Raw genomic sequence first — 23,657 nt, 5'->3', positions numbered from 1 at the left:
AACACAAGGAGGAACTGTTGTGGCAGTATAAAGTATTCAAAACTTACATTACGGAAATGACTTGTGGTGAAAGAAATTTGATCAGCTTTATTTTTACTTCCCACAGTGATACTGATACAGACAAAAAATTAAAACAAGTTTACATATCTAAAATGAAAACCAATTCTGACTGCTAAGCCATCTGCTGCCGGTATTGGCCATGGCCAACTCTCTCTACATGGTTTCAACTGCATTCCTTTCCTCCAATGTATATGAAATGAACTGCTTCTAGGAAGGGATATCCTGCAAGTCCTATTCCACCCCTGGTTGTCATTCAGCACACAAAAAGATACTTGATCGCCTACAAATCATTCCCAAGCCGTCGGCAAACTTGACCAGCTTTTCGAAAATGTAATCTAGCATGCAAGTGAATGCATGAATGAAAAAGATGTCATTAAAAGGCCGATGAAAATTCCTTCCTCGAAAGGCCACTTTATCATTTCAACTCTTTGCACTTGCAGAAAGAAGCCTCATCCAAAAATTGCCAGAGATAAAGTGTGTTACTATCTGCTAACAAGCCACCCTGATTTGAAGATGACATCTTGCTTGAAATTACGGCCACGAGCTGACGTAGACTCCCCCAGCCGGCGATAACACTGAATCAACAAAAGAACAGTGTGTAAATGTTGAGAACAGGGGGAACTTATTTCTCTCGTCGTGTCAAAGTACGTGCTTTAGCTAACAAGATGTGTGCTGAGATAATGCTCCATGGCAAATTCAGCAGTCAGCACTGGCACATCATATGTATGCTTCCCAGTTGGACATGTAGAAACATTGTGTCCATCGATTAAACATGACAACAGATCAACATTTTTGAAGGACAGCACTGAAGCAGCTAGTTTTACATTCATACATTTTATCTTTGTATCTGTTCAAACAGATGACTTGCAACATTAAAATGTTAGCCATCACATAGGAAAAATGATATGTAGAATGCATTTTAGTCAATTTGATGTACCCTGATATGTAAAAGTTCATTCATTATATGCATATAATTGCTTGACCAGTATCTATTGCTAATATCATCTCATCAGCCTGTTTATCTTGCAGATTTTTGGACTTTACATACCTTGTAACAGACAACCGAATCATCGGGATACATTGCAAAGAGCTTGGTGCCAAGGCGTGAGCGGCAAGAATCACAGATGCTCTCATCATTTATCTGAACATGCCTTGATCTCTCCTCGAATCTTGCCATCCGTGCATCTAGATTTATTGCACGTGAGAGATTATGAACAATCTAATCAAGCAAGAAGATAAAGAGTTATGACTTCCCTGACCAGCTAGCAAGCATAATACAGTTATAAAATGGAATTTAACTAACAAAAATGGGCAAGGTAGATGTGAGTACTATTTGTGGAGACCTTTGTGGGAACTAGTGTCTCTTATTATCCCACAAGTAGATTACAAAAAGGATTGCAAGCTTAGTACTGGATCCCTTCCCTACTGATTAACTGTCAGACAGCTATATACTGCTCCTTCAGGCAGTACATAGCTGGTACTAACCAGGAAAAGAAAAGAAACAAATTGATGCAAATAAAAACTCCCACCAACAACAATGATGGCCAAAGCAGGTTTGGACCTTATCTCTATGACCATGATTGAAAATAATGCAAAGAACCTTCCTAATTGCTCTTTTCATCTTTTTACCACTTCACCAAAAAAATTTAAAAACTTGCAGACTGGCTAGAATCTACCATTGCTTTTCGGCCACCAACAGCAACCTTGTGATTTTGCAAAGTAAATAAAGGTTAGTCTGGTCATTGGTGGGAAGACCACAAATATATAACTTACTGAATATGCATTATTGTTAAGAATAAACAAAATCTTATCAGGTAACATGTTTTCTATTTAATTTGGTTTGACAAAGAAAGTTTTGCTTTTGAACTGAGATAAATAATTATTATCTAAGAGCACAACAAAAACATGTTACAGATTCTTGTTTATCTTTATCAAGGCAAATTATGTTAATAGTATATTAAACAAGTTAAGGTGGTAGACCAGGTCAAAAAGAAAGCAAGTGTACAAATTCAACAACAGACATGAGAAAACCAGTTCATATGGTCCCAACAAAAATTGACAGACATGAAGAAAGATACAATGTTAAATTAGGTGTACGAAAACATGTTCCCAGCACATAAAATACCATCACTTTAGTAAACTAAAACAAATGACAGAAGAATATACATAAAAAATGAAAGGATTTTGATAGGCTTAATAATACACAAAGCTAATGCCGGTCCCAATCACGGATTAAAAAGATGAAGAGTTGCCTTAGGCCATTGACATCCAGTGGAAAATTATGTCAAATCATGAATATGGATAGGCTTAATAATAAGAATTTCTAATTTCCCAAAAAACCTAAAAAGGAATGTCGTAATTGGTATATCCTGGAGACAGCTTATCATAAGGGGATGAATGCATGTATATCACAAACAAAGGGATGGATAGATATCTCTTTTCCAAGCATAATAACAAAAAAGAGCTTTCAGTTGCAAGATTTTCATCACTCACAAGTTTTCTTGGCATAGTATTCCTTTTAAAAGGAATAACTCAAATCAAAAAGTAAATGGCTATCAACAGCTGGATATATGAATGTCAACTATACCCATGATACACAATTTATATTGTACAGACCTCAGTGACCGTGACTCAGTCCACTTATATCAGTTTTATAGAGTCTGATATTGTGATATCATCAAACTTTGATCGGTTGATTGCTGGTAGTATAGCTATCCTAACTGAAAATGTCTGTCTACAGAGGCTCATTGCATCAAGCAGATACTGGCATATATTCTGGTTATAGTGCTAAATGGAACTAACTTTTCTGTACCACCACTAGTTAGTCATATCTACCTGCCCTTGGCAATGATGATGCTCTCGAGCTCTTAGCATTCTCAATATCGTATCTGATGCAAGCTGCAGAGGCATCTCAGGTGACAATTTCTGCAACACCAATGCAAAATACCATAGTCAATTGTTAGAAGTTACAAACTAAAGCAGAACCCATGAGTACGTGATAACAAATAACTTTTGCAAATGTTGCATGACATCATAACATTAGGTTGCAGACATTGCTATATCAAGCAACCTCCAAAGATCAGAGAGTAAAGAATAAGGAGATATATGGTGACATCCATTTAGCAGCTTAGATATTATCAACTCATCTTGAGAAACTCTTAATATCTTCAAAATGTAGGCAGAACTTTAGAGTTTCGCTGACACCAACAGTATCTACATTCCAAGGCAGATAATAGCAAGGATGAAAAAAATGTGAAATTTTTCTTGCCCTGTTTGACCAAGGCAACATTTGCAAAGTAGGGGACCTTGACTAAAATTTTAAATTTAAGGTGTTCAATTCCTTCATGTAGAAGAAAACCTTGACTTTGGAATATGGCAACAGTTATGTGGGCCCATTTTACATCAAATAGGCATCCCAAACATAAAAAATGAGATAAATATCAAAAACAGAAATACAAAAAAGAAGATAAAAGGTGAAAATTCATAGAAGAACATATGGAATGATGATATAAAGATTAAACATAATGATGCATGAATACATATGGTAGCAAAATAAGTACTAGAAAATATGTGCACACATCAATGTCTATCAATAGTGAATTGGGAAATAACACTGCTCACAACAAATAACTTTAGAATCTTAGTATCACATCAATAATGGATCATGCAACATTCTACCCTCGCTAATGTCACAGCAAGATCATTGATAAAAGTACTATAGCAGTATACCTATTGCATTCGAACAATAATAACCACAGAGTCATAGTGAAGAGTGTCTTTCCTGTGATTGCACTCCACTTAGTGCATCATGTTCAACAACATATAAATGCAAAGATCCATAACAAAATAGTTTGGACCTCACATATATTAGATGAAAGAGCATTCAATTAAGCAGATAAAAAATGAATCCTATACTCAGGTAAAAGATATTCCTTAATTATTAAAATTGTAGAACAAGTTACAGAATTTAATAATAATTACTTGAAAAGATGATTGACATCATCCTTAGCCAACCACTCAACAATGTGTTAAAAATTGGAGGAAGAATCCTTTGGACACCACTTTTTTCTCTCTTCTTTTCAAGCATGTGGACATATCGTTGCTGGCCAATGAAGTCTAATGCTGAGTAATGATGGTGCATAAAGCAGATTTGATCTGGAGTCAATCAAGCCAAGGCTTCTATAAGATCGGGTCTAGACACTTCTTGTGTCTTGGATGCATGTTTTCAGCCTTTGGACAGTATAGGTAACAGTAGCCTGTTCTTGAAAGGATGTGGAATGAATTCTTGCTTCAAATAAATGTCATACAAGTCATACAAGTACTATGATTTGTAGACCAACAAGTCTCCTTCAAGATGGAAAAGCATTGAACCCAATCAACTAAAGAATCATGGAAACTTTTTTCACTTCTAAACTCACCATCCATAAGGATTGTCCGTCCAGACTCTCTATGAAGTCCATACTCCATACGACTGGTTCTATGGCATTTTTTTGGGGTTAAGCAGTTGGTTTTTGACCCCTCATTACAAAGGGCAACAGAAGAACTGATTTCTTGACTCATTTTTATTCCTAGTTAGGTTGCGAGAGTTGGAGCACCGATAACTCGGCATATGCCATCTTGTAATCATCCAAGATTATGATTTGACAATTACTCCCATAACCAAGGTTCAATTGGCCATGCTGGTCGGTCGGCCAACGGTACAGTATGTACCACTCTGTACCAGCATACCAACACACGATATATTGGGGCATGCCGATGGGGACTCGGGTGATCCGCATCTCGATCACCCATCGACCGTCAGACCAGTATGTACTGATTCAGACAGTACAGCAAACCTTGCTCATAACTGTCAAGAACATTAATTAATTAGTACTAATACCTAGGACAGTGATCAGAGCAATCCATTTTGACCCTTTGCAAGGATTGTTTGGCTACAAGAAAACAAATTGAGGATCAAATAGCTTCTAAAGCTTGGGCTCAATTGGAGCATGTTTTGGCCATCAAATCAACACTTTTGGATCTGCTTAGTGGCAATTCAAAAGAGAAGCAAAAAGAAACTTTGTGAAACATATGACTGCTTATTTAAGTCCAGAAGCATGACTTATTTGAAGTCCAGAAAATTGATTTCTTAGGAATTGATTAATTTCATCAATTTCTCATCGTGAAAGATGTTCAAGTCGTGAAGCTTGATGTAGCGGCATTAGATTTTGACAAAGGCACCATCACCTCTCCACTGCATGCCAAGCAGGAAGTAATGACGAAGATCAAGAAAAGTATAGGATGGATTTAGGAGTAAAATTTTGATACAGAATGAATCAGCTTAATTTGCCAGAGTTAATCAATCCAATGCTACAAAAGTTGGGATCTGAGAGGAAGGCTGGTATATTGAGATGTGTGTTTTCAGCCAGTGGACGAAATGGATGGTGGCAGTTCTGTCATGGAAAGGTAGAGGATAAGTTTGCATCCAACAGGAGCTGCACAAGTACTGTGATCTGGATACCAGCAAGTCTAATTTAAGATGAACATGGACTGGATCACAAACAACTTAAGAGTCACATCCCAAGTCAACAAAGGGGTGTTGATGGCCCCTGTTTCTCAAACACTATTATTACAGAGTGTTTTTATGTAACAAAAAAAAAATCTCAAGTTGATTCTAAAGATTTGGAGAGTTCGAACATAAGTAGATCTATATAAGCAAGCTTGTAAGTCTCTCAAGGCTATATTTTTACTATTGTTATTCTCTTTTCTGAACATTACAGGTTAATTTCGAACATTGAACAAATGGTGCATGGTCAGGACAAGGGATCAAATAGTGAGCTTGTCATTGAAGTACATTTAGTGTTATCTTCCAAAAACCTCCAATAACAAAATTTTCTCAGCCTACGTAATCAGGCCACCTAGAATAGGTAGTTTACACTCTTCCTAACATATTAACCTTCCAGAAAGTGGAAGTTGATAAGGCCCAAGGCATTGAAGTGCTAAAATCTTTGGAGTTCAAAAGGAAGTTGCAAGGTAGGTTCATGATTTAGAGATGCAAAGTGCACCTGTTTGTGAGAATCATTGAAAGGATAATCGTAGAAATGAAAAAAAAAAAAATTGTTCACTGATATTAAAGAATAATGATATGTTCTTATCTCCCATGAAGAAACATTGTGATAATTCATACATGTGACTGCTTGAGTTTGGCTTGTCATCTGATAAAAATACATACTGTCTAGGTTACAGTGGTAACTACATTTATAGCATGAGAATAACTTCTAAATGCAACAGGAATGAAGAGGCCCTTGACGTCCAATTATGAGGTAAAATTTATGTTCCGATGGCCATATAAGCGTAGCAGAATTCAAACTTGCCGAACTGGATATACAATATTATACATTTAAATCAAACAAGTTCAGATAGTTATGTAAGCATCATGGCATATTGAGCCGCAATATATGCCACAAAGAATCTATACTCATCAGATCATCTCACTGTAAGTCTTATATTATTTTAAGCAATTGGCTACACCATGAAAGGGATCCTCAAGAGAATTAAAAATATATTTACAAAGATAGTTAGGCAGCTACCCAAATGTCAAAACCTCAAAATGAGGTACCCGTGCAAATATGACCTTTGTCTGATCAATGATATATGCTTAGACTTCTGTCCTAATTTGAGATTGCAAACATGTCACTTGTAAAAGAAAATTAAAAGAAGCAAAATCTACTCCTTGAGAATTTTGTGCTCCGTAAAAAATTGTCATTTTGGTACCTCTAACACTTGCAAGGGGTCAAGTAATACACCACGATTATGAAGAAGTCGAACTGCAGCTTTAAACATTGGCTCTTTCCCATCTTCTGGATTCAAATACATATCCAGTAACCTTGAGTAAAATGGACAAATAAAAAAGATAAATTCTGGAGTCAGTATGATATTTGAAAATAATAAAGAGCATGACAATAGGTAAATTAATAAAACTTACTCCATATAAGCATCATTTCTACCAATCTCTGCACAATATTGTTCAGCAGCTTCACTATTTTCCAGCTTTCTTAAGCAAGGCACAATCAGAAATGTTTCAGGTGAAGATAGAGCGAGCAAGTGATCAATTAAGTACAAGAATATAGAAATTCTGAGTCTATGTGTCTGATCTTAGTGGTCCATATGCGAACAGGAAAAGTTATTCAAATGATTCTTACATAGCCAGAATCTGTAGCACCTTCGTCTCTTGTCCCATCTTCCTGTACAGGATTGCCTGCCATAAACAGCTAATAGTAAGTATGCACTGAATCACATAGTAAACAACTTTTGTGCAAGATATTCCCCCCAGAAGAATAAGACATGCAAGTGAAATCAAATGTATTATAGACAATTTCAACAATAACTATTTGCACCTACCACCTAGTACCAATTTTTCAAATAAGAAAGCAGAACTAAAATTCAGAGAAGCTTATTAGCAAGCATGCTAAAGACACAGATGAAATAATCAACATGGATAGAAAAAAATTAAAAATTCAAGTATTGCTTGTTAAGCAAACTACTGGAGAAGTATCTATGCTATATGCAACAAAGGAAAGAAAATGCATAATATGGTACTTCAGAACCAATCATGCAAACATTCAAGTACACAAGTCTTCTATAAGTATGTCCATGGAGTGATGATATGTAAAAGCCAATGATTTAAAAAGCGTTAGGCGCCAAAAGGCACTAAGGTTTAAAAATGCCCGAGGTGCTAGGCGCTCGCCCAAGCGAGGCGCTAAAATATAAAAATATATAATATAATTAATATAATTATTTAAATAAAAAAATGCTATTAAATTAAGAAAATCGAGTACAAAATCACAATGTCATATTAAAGTCTTAAAAATCAAAACAATAAAATTTTACATCAAATCTATTGAGTTGCTCAGTACATTTGCCATTTATTTTGAAACATAACAATAATTTTAAATAAATAAAAATTAATAGTATTAAAATTAAAATAATATATTATTAATCTAATAAATAAAAAAATTATTATTAGTATACAGTTAGCATTATACTGTTAATATACTATTAACAGTATAGTGAGAAGACCGAGGCTGCTGAGGTAACGATAGTAGTAGCTAGAGCGGGAGCGGCGAGCGACGACGGCAGCGGGAGCGGCGAGCAACAACGAGAGTGGGAGCGGGAGCGGGAGCTGCAAGCGGCAGCGGGAGCGACGAGTGACAGCGCGAGCGACGACAACAACGACGAGAAGTCGGCAAGCAGCGATTGTGGCAGCAGCGAGTAGCGACAGTAGCGGGGGGCAGCGATAGTGGCAACGGCACCAGAGAGCAACGACAGCAGAAAAGAAATCTCGACAGCAAAATCGCAAGTGTTAAGGTTGGGGAAGTCGGGGAAATTGCGATAGGGAGCCTGATATTGGTGATTTTAGTTGGTTCGATTGAACCAACTAAAGCACCGGAGACCGAACCAGGCGTAAAACACTGGTTTGGTCGCCTGGTCTAACTTGGGCGCTCACCCGAGCCACAGAGACCGAACCAGACGTAAAACACTGGTTCGGTCGCCTGGTTTAACTCAGGCGCTCGCCCGAAGCGCCCGGCGCCTGGGCTCGTGCGAGCGCCTAGGCAGTGCCTCTTTGAAGCGAGGCGCTTGGACATGAAGCAAGGTGCTCGAGCCTCGCCTCGCCTCGCCCGAGCGCCTAGGCGAGCGCCCGAGCACTTATTGAAATCGTTGGTAAAAGCACAATAACCATCATTCTAAAAGACAGCCGCTACGGTAGAACATACCTTCCCAAAGATTGACTGGCACAACCCATGTCACCAGTACTCATATCTCAGGGCACACTTACATAAAATTTAGCAATTTAGCAAAATAAATAAATAAATTAGCATTTTAGCTAAATTGGACACACTACCACTAAACAAAAACATGGCCACTAGACATTCTTGCTTGACTTGCAGATAACCAATACAACACTACTTCAAGTAATAACTTTTCAGAGCAATAACATAATAATTCGTGAAGCTAGCATACCAATATTGAAAATGTCAAATATCCCCATGTGATTCTTAACTAAGGAAAAACTTCATTCATATTGCTCACAGAAGATAGTATCTAATTCCCAAAGCATAAGAAAAGCATAGAATAACACAATTATTCAAGATGGAACCTTAAATATTCAATTAGATAACACCTCCAAATAAAAAAAGCAATTAAAAGTAAATGAACTTTTTCTAGCCATATAAACATTGAATTTGACATCAGCTCCAAAGAAAAAGCAGTTAAAAAGTAAATTAACCTTTTCCAGCCATAATTCTGAGTCTTCTATAACACCTAGTACTTCTTCTGGATCATACAAGTCTGAAGCCTGTAAAAATAACTGCAATCTATCCCTGACCGAATATCCATAGTTCTTTCCAAGTTCAGTGTTGGATATATTCAACTCCTCTTGGTTTCTAGCATCATAATTTTCATAATTGAGGCCAGTTTCAATTGTTTCAATTGCTGTTCTGGCTAAAGAAAGAGCATATAAAGTATGAAATTGGGTGTCATCGCAGTCTTGATCTTCAATCAACCATTGCAGATATCTACACAAAAGTTATCAATCTAAACAATAAGAAAATGAACAAATTGGGCAAATATATGACTGGTACACAATAGTTTTCAGATGAATGTACAAGATAAGCATACTAACAATAGACCATGAAATGCAATTAAAGTTGATCATCGTAGAAAAATCAAGGATATAAGATAGGCCAGATTACTTTAAGCAAAAGAAGACATGGTTTATTTCCAAGTTGTGATTAAATTTCAAATTTAGATTATTTTAGAAGTTTTACCATCTTCAAGTTTCCAGCGAAAGTAGGTACTTGATTAGGTGAAATATTAATAAACGACTATTTAAAAAAAGGCAAACATTTTTGAGATGGATGCTAGACCCCACATCATAGGCCAAGAGGACTGACAAGATTATCCTAAACCATAGACGAAACCATTTAGTTTATCAAAGCCTAAAGCCCACAAAGGGAAATATGGGAGAAATAGCAGGTGGTATATGAACCTATTCTGCAGTATGGTTAAGAAAATGGATAACTATAACCAAGCCATATGGTTCAGTACTAATCCTTCGTCAGACTAAAACCACCAAAATATACATACCGGTCTGACTGCTATTTGAAACCTTGGTTGGAGGCATCTTGTCTCCATTGTTAGATCAAGGCAATATAACACGAAGAAGGTCAGGTTGCTTGGGTGGTGAAGGCAGCAAGTTCCTTTGGCTGCATGAGTTTAGAGGGAGAGGAGGGATGAAGGGACACCGTCAAAGAGACAAAGATATGCCACACTATTTTTAATCCAACTTTTCAAATACAAGCATTAATGCCTTCACTGTCACATCAATTTAAAGGCTCATACATAATTGAATATGTTCTGTGGGTCATTGGATCAAAACATTGATAAATATCCAATTCTGACTAGACTAAATCAGGTTAGATGTAACTAACTATTTGACCACTTGCACGTGACAATTGCCTCTTAGAACATTGTCAATCCTTGCCGCTTTTACTAATTTTACCTAACTCCACAGGTTCAACAATTTGGGTGCCACCAATGGAAAAAAAAAATATTCACCCCACAATCCAAATAGGTCAATGTAGGCCGACTCTGATCCTCAACCTGTCAGTAATCTCAAAATCCAGACCTGTAGCCTGAACCCAATCCTGGACATACATGCCATGCTACATTTATTAAAATATTGATGTTGGCATCCTGATTAATGAAGAACAGCTACTAGGATGATTTAGAATCAATTGGAAGTGAACTTCAAACAACTTGGAAAAAAGAACAACCAACGGACAATATTTAAAGTTTACTAACAGCTCCATACTAATAAACATTTACACTCAAGTATCATAATAAAAGCTCTTTATTTACTGTTTCAATTTAAACAAACCAGGAGTAGCCCAATCATACCTCTGATGGATCTCAACCTTTCTTGGATCAACAGATGAAAGAACTTTTTCTGCAGACATTGTCACTGGTTAGTGCACTAACATGATAGAATCATTGCTGCTCTTGGATCAATAAAGTTATCAAAACAACCAAAATTATATATATAGAGTTGAGCTAGAATCCTATGGAAGATCCTATCACCTCAAAACAATCACAGAGGCTCTAAATCAAGTTCCATTAAGCATGATCTCCATTAAATACATTTAGAAATTAAGTTCAAGTTCACATGAGAAAAAGCGATATCCACATGTTCATATTAAAATACTCTTTCTTTAAATGATTGATATGCATATGTTCATAGCAAAAGACTCTTCTATGCATGATTAAATCAGAAGATTGGTCATAACAACAGAAACACATTGTCTCATCCAGAACCAGAAGTACAAAGTACTATAAAATATAAATAACATAAGTATAATGCTCTAATTCTGCTAACTTCACTTCTTTTATTTCTAATAGATGTTAACAAACACGAACTTGTTTCCAAGATTACTAGTGGACATCCAAACAAAAACAGTTTATTTGTTGAAACATAGTAATTACCAGGAGAAAGCTGATTAGTCCTTTTCTCTGATGTTAAAACTTGAATTGCAAGATTCTGGTCAACATCTGCAATCTAAGATTAAAAAAAACCCGAATAACTTGTTAACAAAGAAACATTTAAGGTATAATAATCTAACTAGTAAATATGCACAATCTCTGATATAACAGACCCATTCAAGATGTTCCAGTACGAGATCTTGATCAGAAGATTCTTGGAGTAGCTTTGAAGCTTCATTAGCAGCACTTTGTTGACCAGAACTTAAATCTGTACAAGAATTTAGAGAATCACATTCATCGGAGCTTGCAGGGTTTTTCCATAACCCGGTCGAATAATTTTTGGCCAACATACGCCAGATAGTGAGAGCTTTTGAGCACATCCCTTTACTGGCATACAAGAATGCTAGTGTCCTTAAATGCTTTGAATCATCTAACAGTGTTTCCAATTCCTCCTGCAATGGTAAAAGCAGAAGCAAGGTCATCCTTCAAACACCTCTCTGAGAAAGTACCCAATCAGATTTTAGTCCATGGGTGAACCAGGTTACGCGGATTAATAACAAAGTCAAATAGTGCATGGTCTAGATGTCCATACTCAATTCTGTCTGTGCATCTAGATTCTGCACTCAGTTCCATTGCGTAGCTGACCTCAAGATATCTCTATATCTGTATTAAATTGAGCTGTCGAAAAAATACATACCACAATGCAGTAGTTCTGCGATGAAGCAAGTTTCTCCATATCATCAACAAGATTGAGTGCTCTATAGAGGTACATCAGAAGAGTATCTACACCCTCCTTCACTGGAGGGTTTAAATCCCAATCCCGAGAAACACATAGATACCTAGATTAAACAGAACATTATTTGCTTCAAGACATATTAAAACCTCAGGGTAGATTATGAGTAGACATCATATAAATGAAGATAAAGTGTGCATCAAGATTTGAAAACAATGGACTACCACTAGCATTCATTAAAAAATACCTGATGATATTTTTAATTGCTAACTCCAAGAGATCAGCTTTGCTGGGTGGATTTAAAAGAAACACCTCATCAGCAGCAGTGTCTACACCTGCTTTCTTTAAGAACATAGCTCTCTGGATAGCCATCAGTCCATCATCAATTACTTGCTCAAGAGGTACTGGAGGAGGATGCAGCCCCCAGTACCGGTTCCTTGGTACCTGGAACATGCAGGGACAAACATTTACCTCTGACAATGTGCACAATATATGAAATATATATTGAAGAAACAGACTAAGTGATATCTATGAGGGACCCAAAAAAAATTCTTATCAGTTGATGGATAAACTGCACCTTCCACACTGTGTTAGCAACAATGACAAAAAGGTGATAGAAGCATTTTAATAAAACATATGTAGCTTGGTCGTTCAGAGGGAAAAAGCAACAATATTTGTCATGAGTAACAAAGCAACACAAGCCTATCACGGAATTATGTTTCTCATTACCACATACATAATGTGAAAGTAGTGTTACCTGGAGTTTGGTGTTCAATCTGATGAAGCATGGTGGAAAACTGTAAAACATGGTACATATCACCTTCCAATAAAATGGACAACTAAATGCTTTGTTGATTATTTGGGTAAAGAATGTCCCAACTATTCAAGATAAAAAAGTTAAAATCTTTATTGCTATCAATTAAAACTATTCAAGATTAGGAATTGATTAATTTTAACAATTTCAACAAAATCTTATGTCAGAGGCCCTATTCAAGTTACTGTCCAAATCAATCCCAACACAAGAACCATCCTTGCACACATTACCACATACATTAATGTAAAAGTAGTGTTACCTGGAGTTTTGTGTTCAATCTGATCAAACATGGTGGAAAAATGTAAAACATTGTATAACATATCAACTTCCAATAATATGGACAACTAAATGCTTTGTTGATTAGTTGGGTAAAGAAATGTCCCAAGTCCCGACTATTCAAGATAAAAATGGTTATATACTTTCTTGCTATCAATTAAAACTATTCAAGATTAGGAATTGATTAATTTTAACAATTTCAACAAAAGCTTAAGTCAAAGGCCCGATTCAAGTTATTGTCCAAATCAATCCCAACACAAGAACCATCCTTACAAGAAGAGCACATCAAGTATTTTAGAAGGGCATAAATTATTTTTCCAAACAATTCTGGGTGATATTTGGACACTAAAATATTAGTTTCTAAGTACAACTTTACTAGCTATCAAAATGCTTTGTTTAAATTTTCTATTATATATTTTAAAAACAATTAACAATGTAGACCATTTAGGTTATTGAGATTTCATGTGCACCAATCTACTAAAAGTTACATTTTCGTTGGCACATAAATATTATATATAAATGACAGTGCACAAAATGCTTTACCCCTAAAAGAGGTGAGACTAAATATTAAACACTCAATAACCAGATGTCAGATAATTGACCTTAACATGCATGAAGACCCACTCTATAAGTGTCAAATATCATCTTTCTAATTTTTCATATGCTAGCACCCAAGGTCTGCTGTACCGAAGTGTACCGCCCGGTACGGTACCGGGCGATACGTACCGGTCCGATAGGTTACCGGTACGCGGACCGCCCAGTACCGTTACAGTGCTACAGTATTATACTGTAGCAGTGCTACAATGCTACAGTACGAAAAAAATAAAAAATTATTCGGTACGCCCTGATGTACCGCTCGGTACGCCCTGATGTACCGCCCTGTCACAGACAAACTTCGAAACAGGATGTTTGATGTAATGCTTATGTATGTCCGTGTCTTTTGGCATGTTCATACCTTGTACAGCATATAGAGGGGCGGCCGAAGGCTTAATAGTCCCATTTTAGTTGGGTTGGTGGCCTCTTTAGGCTTATAAATAAAGGTTGTGTCATGTGGACACGTGCGAGAGATTTTCGATCTGTAATGGACCATTTTACCCTTTGTTGTGCCACTGTTCAGAGCTTGTAAAGTCTGTTTGTAATTTGCATTGTCTATGAAGTGTTTTTCGGAGATGTTTGCTTGTGGATCCCGATTGAGGCGTTCTCTCTAACCCGTTCTCTCTTTTGTTGGTCCCAAGGGACAATGGGAGGTTTCGGGGAGGCTGACCTTTGCGGATGGACACACAAGGGTGCCGCACGACTTAGGCAAAACCAGCTAAGTTCGTGACAGATGGTATCAGAGTGGGACAAGCACTCATAGAAACACTTAGCATGCAAACGTAAGGGACCTAGCGGGGCTGCGTTGAGGGCAATCAGCACAAGCGCGACTGTTTGGGGGAAAACATGCATGGAGATGTAGGGAAAAGGACTCGCTCGGAGGAGCGGGCATCTGAGATTGGCATTCAGAGGAATGGCCAACCCTTCGCGCAAGAGGCACCACGAGAACAGGCAAGCTTGGAAGAATGTGGAGCGCACAAAGGTTGGGATGGCTGAGTTTGAGCTACGGCTCAACGTTGACAACTATACTTGATGGTGCTCAAGGCAAGCGAGGCGCTTGGTAAAGGATGAGACCATGCAAGGTGAAATGAGTTGCTCAACGACCAAAAGAGTTATACAAAGCTCACAGAGGTGAGGGGAATTGCTAACTCGAAGAATTTGGTACTCATGCAAGGGCTTGTATGCGAACGATGGAATGTTCGCGACCATCCCAAGACGACCGAAACTCGGCACCATGGAGTATTGAAACTTTCTCTTCGGCATGTGAAAGATACGTCCGTAGGAGGCTGGAGTGTGCAACGAGTTCAGCATGTTGCTAGGCCTTGAGTGGTGCAGCGGGGGCTGTATTGACGTGGAATCGCAATCTAGCAAGTGCATTTGCAGGAGGCAGAACAATGCATAGTTTGTTCAGCAGATCGGAGTAGTCCAAGGGGATGGTGGTCTCCGAAACGAAGAGAGATGTTGCTATAATGGGACAGTTATCCAGGAGGGATAAGTCCTGTCTCTCCAGAGGGAGAATCATGTGAGACGGACCTCACATGTTGAGGAGGAGTACCTCAACAAACAACAACTCCACGAAGCTCGATGGACTGAGCAAGCGGCAAGGAGTCGTCGCATGATCTCGCTTGAGAGAATGCATTGGTGGATGCATTGCGAGATCAAGTGGGGGAGCGACCCAAAGCAACTTAAATGAAGGCACACTTGGAGTCGATGTGGAGATCGGACTCAAGGTAGAGCTGACCCGTGGAATGGTGGGCACGAGGGCCACCATCAACTCAATGCAAAAACGAGGAGCGAAGCAACTTGAGTGTAACTTGGCGAAGTACTCAAGCCGTATGCAAGGGAGCCAGCATAGAAGTTGGAACATGGAGCGGAGGCACAGTGCTTTCCTTAGACAGAGGTCAAGGACATGAACTCTTGCAGAGGCAAGAGTAGAATCATGTTGTTCTATGGGTCCTTCATTCTGACGGAGCGGACTCATCTTGCATGGTGCCAAAGACGAAGGGAGCTTCTGGGCACATGCACCTTATCTCAGAGGAACATTTGATGGAGGAACTAAGGCGACTCAATTTGCGGAGGCGAAGTTGAGTTCAGAAGGCCTTAGTACGGGGCAAGAGGACCCAGAGGCGGGTACTCTTAAAGAATATGCCACAGTGTTGTCATTCAAGTTGCCATGAAGGAAGCGGTGCGCAGCGGAGATTGTGCTGGTAGGGGCAGAGGCCCAGGACCCAGGCAATGGTGCACAAATTATAGTGAAGTCGGTGGACTTCGGGAGCTACTAGGCGACGAACTGTCCTAGAGCGGTGCTTCATCTAGGTGTGACCCAAGAGTGGGTGGATGAAGGTCGATTGCCAAAGGAGCGAACAAAATCGAAGGTGGAAGAGACCCTGCGATGTATTGACAGAGGCCACATATGGAGGCTTCACAATTCGAGTTTATTCCACAAGGATCAGAATGCAATGGAGATGTCACCAGGAGGCGACATGGTGCAGCGGATCATGGTGGAACAGTTCGTGGCAATGCGATACACACGACCTTGAGCCCGTGAGGGATTAGATCATATGGAGGTATGATCGGGAGCTACTGGGAGCTCCACTTCGGTGAACAACACGACGGCAAGAAGGGCTATGGACTCAAGGAGTGAAGGCCATGGTACCGCAGAGGCGGGTCTTCCGGGCGTGCATCGAATTTTGCATCGGATGAAAACCTTGGTCATCAGCATATGGGGGCTGGGTTCCACCAAGGGAAAAGTTCGAATGCAAGTACCAGTGAGTTCCATGGGAGGAACTTGATCATGCAGAGGTATGATCGAAGCAGCTGGAGAGTTGGACTGCTCCAGAGCTCATATTCGCTTAAGGGAGCCCGACAAGTCAGAGGACAAGGTCGAGTAAGCGAACGTTGCTACCAAGGAAGCTAAGGAGAACAGAATCGGTACAAACCCTACAATGCGATGGCAAAGGCCATGCATGGGAGTTGCAGTCTGTCTTTCCATCGACCAAACGGACTGCTTGGAAAACACAGAGGTGTTGAAGTAGGGGGTGGAAAGGGGCGAGGAAGCAACGACGAGTCCAGAGGGACTTAGCTACCTAAAATCAAGCATCAGTTAGAATGGAGGTGGACTCAAAGGAGCGCCATGGAGACATATCTACTGATCGTGAAGAAAAGGGATGCAGATGCGAGGCAACGGATAGTAGGGCCATGGGAATGGCAGCGCCATGGTATCGCAGAGGCGGGACTTCCGTGAAAGTCATTGATCCCTTTCTCTCCTAGAGGGAGAGCGCTTAGTCGTGAAAGGGACCGAGGAGGTGGAGAATGTAGAGGCAATCTTCAAGTACCGAGACAAGGCTGAAGGGCAGAGGCCGAGGAACTTCGTAAGACTGGTGTCAATGTGCTTCTCATCAAGATAGCCGAAAGTGAAGGACTTCGGGTTATGCAAGAGTGCATAACCAAGGAACGAAGCAGGCAGTACGCGGTGCTGTTCCTTTGCTACTCAGCGGAGTAGGCGGCAGGGTTGATGGAGAAGACAGTACAATCCCAGAGGCAACCAAACCTATGAGAGAATTACTCCAAGTTGGGGTGAAAACTTCCTGCATTCCAGAAGTTCGATGGCATTGAGAAGGTGAATCACAGTAGCTAAACGCCAGGAGTGCAAACACTTCAAGTGCTTCAGAAGTGTGAGCAAAGAGCAGGCGAAGACCAGTAACCAGCTCGATGCATGGAGTACAACCTCGAGGAGGCGAGCGAAGTCAAGTAACCTTTGCCTTCTCAACTCTCAAGAGAATGGGCGAAATCAAGTACCCCAATTCTCTTATCTATCCAGCAAAGAAGCTCTGCATATGTTCAAAGACCCTTCGAAGATAATGGAAGACAATAGTTGTCAAATCCTCACCAACGGTGATCAGTGTTACTGAGAGTAGATTGTCCGCTTCATTTCCCAACGAAATGCCAATCGAAAGTGGAAGTGATGCAAACCTACTTGGATGTGACAACTAAGCGAAAGAAGAGTCAATGAGCAAATGTTGTGGAGGAAGGACCCAAAACTTCAGAAGTTTGCGAGATGATGCTCGTTAAAGTTCCAACAAGCATCCTACCAGTTCAAGCAACATAAGAAATTCGAGAGACTGGCGCAGTAAGGATAGTCTTTTCCTTCATCTAGGGGATCCGCAGGAATCAACAAGGATCAACACAACTCAGCCAACCCCACACCAGAGTCAGAGTCATTGGTGAGTTGAAGCAGCACGGCGGATCAAAGGTTCGACTACTCAAAAACAGCAACGGAGAGCAGCTGGGAGTCAAGAGGCGCATTGTAGCTGGAGCAGAAGATTGAAGACTCAGCAAAGGCGAGGAGTTGCAGTGTCGACAAAGGCTTCAACGAGGACGTCGAAGGAATAAGTGGGGGAGAATGTCACGGACAAACTTCAAAACAGGATGTTTGATGTAATGCTTATGTATGTCCATGTCTTTTGGCATGTTCATGCCTTGTACAGCATGTAGAGGGACGACCGAAGGCTTAATAGTCCCAATTTAGTTGGGTTGGTGGCCTCTTTAGGCTTGTAAATAAAGGTTGTGTCATGTGGACACGTGCGATAGATTTTCGATCTGTAATGGACCATTTTACCCTTTGTTGTGCCACTGTTCAGAGCTTGTAAAGTTTGCTTGTAATTTGCATTGTCTATGAAGTGTTTTTCGGAGATGTTTACTTGTGGATCCCGATTGAGGCGTTCTCTCTAACCCGTTCTCTCTTTTGTTGGTCCCAAGGGATAATGGGAGGCTTCGGGGAGGCTGACCTTTGCAGACGGACACGCAAGGGTGCCGCACGACTTAGGCAAAACCAGCTAAGTCCGTGACAGCCCGGTTCACTGGTACCGTACCGTACCGAGCCCGGATCGAAATGCCGGTATGGTACGGTATAGCGAACCTTGCTAGCACCTCCATTTCACATACTTGCCACCTTGGCGAATTTGCAAAACTATGTCAAAGAAAAAACTATATATGCTATTAGACCTAAGGTAATTCTCCAAAAATCATTAGCCTAAAATTCACTGGAGATTTACAATAATCAGCACATTAGTATACTGTTACAACTTGCAGCAGCTTCTGGAACCAAGAAAAGTTTCAATCCAAAGACTTGTTTAGACTCGGCCATAAAATGAAGAATAAACTTCTTTTCACAAGAAAAGCAAGTATGGCTGTGCTTCCAAATAAAAAGAAAAACAGTACAAAGTAGACTTAAACACCATATTTCTGTTCCCTTCCAAAGGAAACACAACTATAATAGAAATTAAAGAAAAGGAGGGGGAAAGGTCAGGGGAAGCTATAGACCATTCATTTAGTTGCAGTACAGAAAAATAATATCCATTAATAGATTGAACCATATTAATGTCTTTGAACAAGTTTGATAGAAGATATGAGGAAGTGATTATGGAAAAATAAACAAAATAAAAATACCAGATGCGACCAGCGATTTGGGTCCCGCATAATGAATGGGAATATCTCAGGTGGCTGCATGGTCTCTGAGAGCAAGAAATGATTGATTGCCTCTTCAAAATGCAAATCAAAAAGCAACAAGAAGCCTACTTGTGCATGCACAAAGGAAAGCAGTTCCTTTGTCATTTCTTCTTCAGACTCAAACTCCTCCAACAAACAGACAGCTTCTTTAAGTTTCTTCTTTCTCAATAAATGCTTAATCTGTTCTTCGGCAGGCAATCTATGAAAACAAATGGCCTGAGAAAAGAGAATAAAATGTTGCCATCATATGACCTAGAGATTTCAGACAATTCATCAGAAAGAAAAACACAGTACTTTATCCAAGCAACTCGATATTTATCATGCCTAGTATTCTTTATAAATAATTTCAAATAAGCAGAAGACCTGTTTGGGGGTGGAGTTAGTTGATGCTTAATTAAGCAAACAGCAATGATAAGGACTACAGCATGCCCAATTCAGCACAATTAGAAGCTCAATATCATGAAGACAAATTTTATTGAGATGTAAAGACAAAAAGCAACAAGGGAAATTCATTTGAAAGAAAAATTAAAGTTTGAATTATAAAGAGAGGCCCCACATCACCATTATCTCCACATAGTGTAAGAATCTGAAATTTAACAAGTTCCTTTCATTAATTTGTTTGCCACAAAATATCGTTGTCAAATAGGTCCAATACAACAAGTCAATAAAGCCCATTAGGATCTAAGCTAAGATACATAGTTTGACAATTTCTCTAAAATACTGTGATCTTATTGAAAGAACAGTATCTGTTTGTGAAGATCCCAAGTAGCCAAGAGTAGTTTTCATTAAGTACTTTGGACCTTGGTCAATACTGTCATTCTTTTGGTTCTTTCATCAACTAGTCATTCTCTTCTACATGCTTCAGTGTATTTTATCTTGTTTATAAGAACACATTTACTAAACATTTTAAGCTATCCTTCTTTTATTGAATTCCAACAGTAGCTAAACAAAATGCATTGGAATTTGAACCTATAAATTTGTTGAGATCTAAAAACAATCTGATGAAACATGAATTCAATATCTAAATTGTAGCATCTATCTTTACAGGCAAGAAGAAGCAGACCCCCGAAAATATATATACATATATAGACACACCACTCCCACAAAACAAAAGGGAACTTTTTGCTGTTCTACCATAAGGATCCCAGGAACCACAAAGGAAAGATAACCCACCCCCCAAAATATTGAAACATATTATCCAATCAATAGAAAATAACTAATAAATTTTCTTATGATAAGACAATTTTGTCACATGCTACATGAAATTGTGTATTCATAGGTCATCAGATATTCACAGATTTTTATATCACTGTTCACCAATTGACTTTGTAAACAAAACCTCGTGGCGGTTTATGACTGATTGCTCATTTCATTTTACAAAATCATGGGATGTGACAGCCTACAATCTGGAGAGTCAACTTGGATTATAAAGCTGGTGAACATCCAGTAAGATGATTTCAAATTTTTAACATCACATGCAGAAAAAACCCTCCTTGTTTAAGGTATTTTAATTATATCTTCTCAAATCTGAGCTCAATATTTATGCCACTATCAAATCTTCTTAACAGCAGAAGGAATTTTCTGGTTCCACACTTGGATAGTGCTGGAGAACTATATTAAGTTTTTCCCTTCCTTAGCCTACTTTTTCTTTATATTGAGTTATAAATATAGTATAGATGTGCCTCTCCTGTTTTCAGATTTTTTTCACAGCAGGAAAAGTAACCTTACTCTATTTTAAATTATTAGAGAACTTTATATGAAAAAGAAAACAAATAATTTGTTTAACAAAAAATCTATATCATCTTTTTTTGTTATTTTCTCTATCTACAGTCTTTTTATCTTAATTTTCTTTTGTACCCTATATCTGTAGCCACTAACATCTAGTATTTCAACAAGAATCTAATACAGATGCTGGAAGGGAATATTAACTCTAGCTAATTCTCATTTTTCCTTTCTTGAATAATGTTTGGAAAAGAACAATGAAGTGTCCACCAATACAGAGCTACATTGGGAGATTTTGTAGGTCTGGAAAACCACTATCCAAGATAAGCACAAGTATGGGAAGAAACAAAATTAAAAGTATATACAGGAAATACGCCCAACAATAAAACAAGAAACTATTATAAGAAAGCATCATCCTTTATCCCTGTTGCAAAAAATCTCATGGCATCAAATAGAAACTTCAATATAAATATATGATTATGAAACTTACCTACCTTATAAGGTGTTGCAACCACAATAACCTCTCCTTTACCCTGATCATCACTTGCCACAATGCACTGACCAATGCCTCCCTTTGCATATGATACTGACTGCACACAAGTACCACTCTTCCGTCTGAATAAATCCATCCTACCATGCTTTGCAACAATCACATAGGAAGGCATCTCCGTGATGGAGTCCGGTGCATATTGAAAGATCAAACTCCCGCCAACAGGCTGCCCAGAGGCATTGACAACCACGCCAACATTGTCAACCAACAGCAGACCCTCCTTACTTCCCCATAAAGATTTCAGCCGAGGTGGCCCCGAAGATTCTGGAAGCATAAACAGTGGGGTGCTTATCCCATTAGTAGTAGAGAATAGTGTGTAACCATCTGAAGTTCCAAGAACAATGGAATTCCCCAACCATGCCATTGCACTGACGCCATCAATGTCCTGAATCTCCTTAAGATGTACTGAAACACCACGGCTGTCAGAATCTACATCAATGCTTCCAGGCACGAGGAGCTCCATCAGAACCAATTTTCTCGCTCCTGCAGCCGCAATAAAGCAGCTATTGCCTCCCCTCTGAGACTCGGTAATCCTGGGACCTATTCCGTTCGCCCTGATACTCCCTCCCAATTTCTGAAAAAACTTCTGACTTGGGCTCAAGATCTCGGCTTTGGACACCCCATCTCCCAAGGGTCCCAAACTCATCGCCTCGGAACATGGAATCCTCCTTGCAATCGCCGTTACATCCTTGAGAAAACTCAATTTCCGCGCAGGCTGCAACAAGTGCAAATCCAGCAAGAACACGGACCCATCTGAGAGCACGAGGACCCTCCCGATCTCAGAGAGAACGTGAATCGATTCGATCTGACGAACGCCGATCGTCGCCGATCGTAGAAATTCCGCAGCACCTTTGGCGGAACCAACGCTGGTTCCATACGACGGGGCTCCCCGGGTCGAAGGGGGATCCAGGGAGGCCAAGATGATGTTTCCGCCGCCGGTGCCGATGTAGACAAGGGTTTTGGAATCAGAGGCGGCGAAGACGCAGAGGGACCGGATCGCGAGGGGAGCCGCCGAGGTTAGCCCGGCGGACTTGGCGGGATCGAACTCGGCGAAGGCCTCGAGGACCAACCGATCCTTGGCTCGGAGGGGCTCCATCGGGAGGGGTAAAAGCTAGGATTTGGAGGGGACCGTCATCGGAATGGCGAATTAGGTTTGCAAATATCAGATCACTGCGGGAGTGGGGAGATAGATGAGATTTTTAGGGTTTCGCTTCGTCGTCTTCCTCGAGTAGAAGACCGGTAGGTTTGTTTCTCAACGACTAACACAGACGAAGAATTGGACTTTTTTTTCCTTTTACCAAATGACTTCTCTTACCCACTCCACCGTTATGATGGAGCTCATGTGGGGCCCTACATATCATTCAATACTAAGACTGGTGCTATTCTGGCGTTTCTTAAGAGGGGAGGCAAGACAACTGCCACCGGATCAGGTTGGATCCGAGTAGCCCTCTACTACTGATCCGAATACGGGTGACGGCGACGAAATAGGTAAGAAGAGTTAGGATCCGAGCCAGAGCCTGACGTGCTCTCGGGGTAATTTGGCTCCGACTTCTACTCGGATCCGGATCTCGAGAAGCGGGTAAGGAAAGACAACTACCCGTTCCATGTTTAATCATATTTCAATAATTAGTTAAATAAATCTAAATCATTAGTTCAAAATATTTAAACTCAAATTGATAATAATAAATAGATCTATAAAATATTTTATAAATTCACTTCTCATGTGGCAATTAAGTATTTATCTTCACTCTCCATGTTTTTGTTCACCATCTTTTTTTTTTTTTTTGGCTCTTCCTTAATAATATCTCGTACTGCTACTAAACAATGGTATAATTTGTCATAAAAAAAAAGTAGTTCTAACATCATTGTTATAATGATGCTAA

General features: G+C 39.5%; 1 protein-coding gene across 3 annotated transcripts; it reads right to left on the bottom strand.

Annotated features, from left to right (window-relative positions):
* Positions 1–67: 67 nt before the first annotated feature.
* Positions 68–23,044, bottom strand: LOC135638253 (vacuolar sorting protein 3-like). 3 transcript variants are annotated; one of them, XR_010496561.1, is made up of 14 exons: positions 21,719–23,044; positions 19,443–19,718; positions 12,558–12,754; positions 12,275–12,416; positions 11,751–12,029; positions 11,581–11,653; positions 10,999–11,047; positions 9,326–9,614; positions 7,242–7,297; positions 7,025–7,093; positions 6,814–6,925; positions 2,896–2,985; positions 1,109–1,245; positions 68–635 (listed from the first exon to the last, which is right to left on the bottom strand). XR_010496561.1 is itself a non-coding variant. In XM_065151295.1 (14 exons), the coding sequence occupies exons 1-14, from the start codon at positions 22,868–22,870 to the stop codon at positions 543–545; spliced, it is 3,048 nt and encodes a 1,015-aa protein (XP_065007367.1). In that variant the 5' UTR covers positions 22,871–23,042; the 3' UTR covers positions 68–542. The 3 variants fall into 3 exon arrangements, 1 of the variants encoding a protein (XP_065007367.1); XM_065151295.1 differs by having other exon boundaries at positions 1,109–1,279; positions 21,719–23,042; XR_010496562.1 differs by lacking the exons at positions 68–635; positions 1,109–1,245 and having other exon boundaries at positions 7,025–7,089.
* Between the last annotated feature and the right edge of the window lie 613 nt (positions 23,045–23,657).

Source organism: Musa acuminata, chromosome BXJ3-5 (genome assembly GCF_036884655.1).
Source record: "Musa acuminata AAA Group cultivar baxijiao chromosome BXJ3-5, Cavendish_Baxijiao_AAA, whole genome shotgun sequence".
In the NCBI taxonomy this organism is placed as follows: Eukaryota; Viridiplantae; Streptophyta; class Magnoliopsida; order Zingiberales; family Musaceae; genus Musa; species Musa acuminata.
This window is presented reverse-complemented; position numbering and strand designations above follow the sequence as displayed.